Source organism: Pygoscelis adeliae, unplaced genomic scaffold (genome assembly GCF_000699105.1).
Source record: "Pygoscelis adeliae isolate BGI_AS28 unplaced genomic scaffold, ASM69910v1 Scaffold114, whole genome shotgun sequence".
Taxonomy (NCBI): Eukaryota; Metazoa; Chordata; class Aves; order Sphenisciformes; family Spheniscidae; genus Pygoscelis; species Pygoscelis adeliae.
Genome location: NW_008824587.1, coordinates 5,037,299 through 5,037,881, shown reverse-complemented (window position 1 = coordinate 5,037,881; position 583 = coordinate 5,037,299). Strand labels below are relative to the sequence as shown.

The 583-nt window shown below is 63.3% G+C and overlaps 1 protein-coding gene across 1 annotated transcript in view; it reads right to left on the bottom strand.

The window, feature by feature from the left end:
• Positions 1-583, bottom strand: part of CERCAM (cerebral endothelial cell adhesion molecule) — a 4,461-nt gene that overhangs the window by 3,425 nt on the left and 453 nt on the right. Inside the window, exons 3-5 of the mRNA XM_009322207.1 lie at positions 440-574; positions 148-352; positions 4-68 (exon numbers count right to left, since the gene is read on the bottom strand). Of these exons, the coding sequence (XP_009320482.1) occupies positions 4-68; positions 148-352; positions 440-574 (405 nt within the window). The remainder of the gene's footprint in view (positions 1-3; positions 69-147; positions 353-439; positions 575-583) is intronic.

The window sequence follows — 583 nt, the reverse complement described above, 5'->3', positions numbered from 1 at the left end:
CTGGTGGGCTTTCACGGGGACGTTGATGTAGCCGAAGCGCTGCTGGTTGCACACGTGGACCTCCGCACCTGCCAGGTGGGACAGGTGAGTACCACGGCCCCCCCAGACCTCCCGGCCCCCCAAACCTGTGGCCCCCCTGGCCCTCACCGGCCGCCTGGCAGGAGTAGGCGAAGACGATGATATCGTCGAAGGCCCAGGTATAGTTGGGATGGGGCGGGTAGAAAGCCAACCGTGACGTCTCCTCCTTCCGCAGGTCAATCAGGAAGGTGGCGTAGACCATGGGGACAGCGAAGCAGCCCACCTGCTGCCGGTTCTTGGTGGGGAAGTAGTCGGCTGTCCGGCGGTAGTACCCCTGCGGCACACCGGCATGATGCCTCTGTGGTGGGGGGCTCTTCCACCATGGGGGGATCCCCTTCCCCGGGGCTTTCTGGGGACATACCTGGGGCGTGATGCCACACCAGAAGTTGGAGTAGAAGGTCTGCGAGTCCAGCATGGGGGCCACCACCGACTTGTTCTGCGCCATGAGAAACTTGAGGGTCTGGTTGTTGGTCAGGATGCTGTCGGTGTCCACAAACTGGGGGAA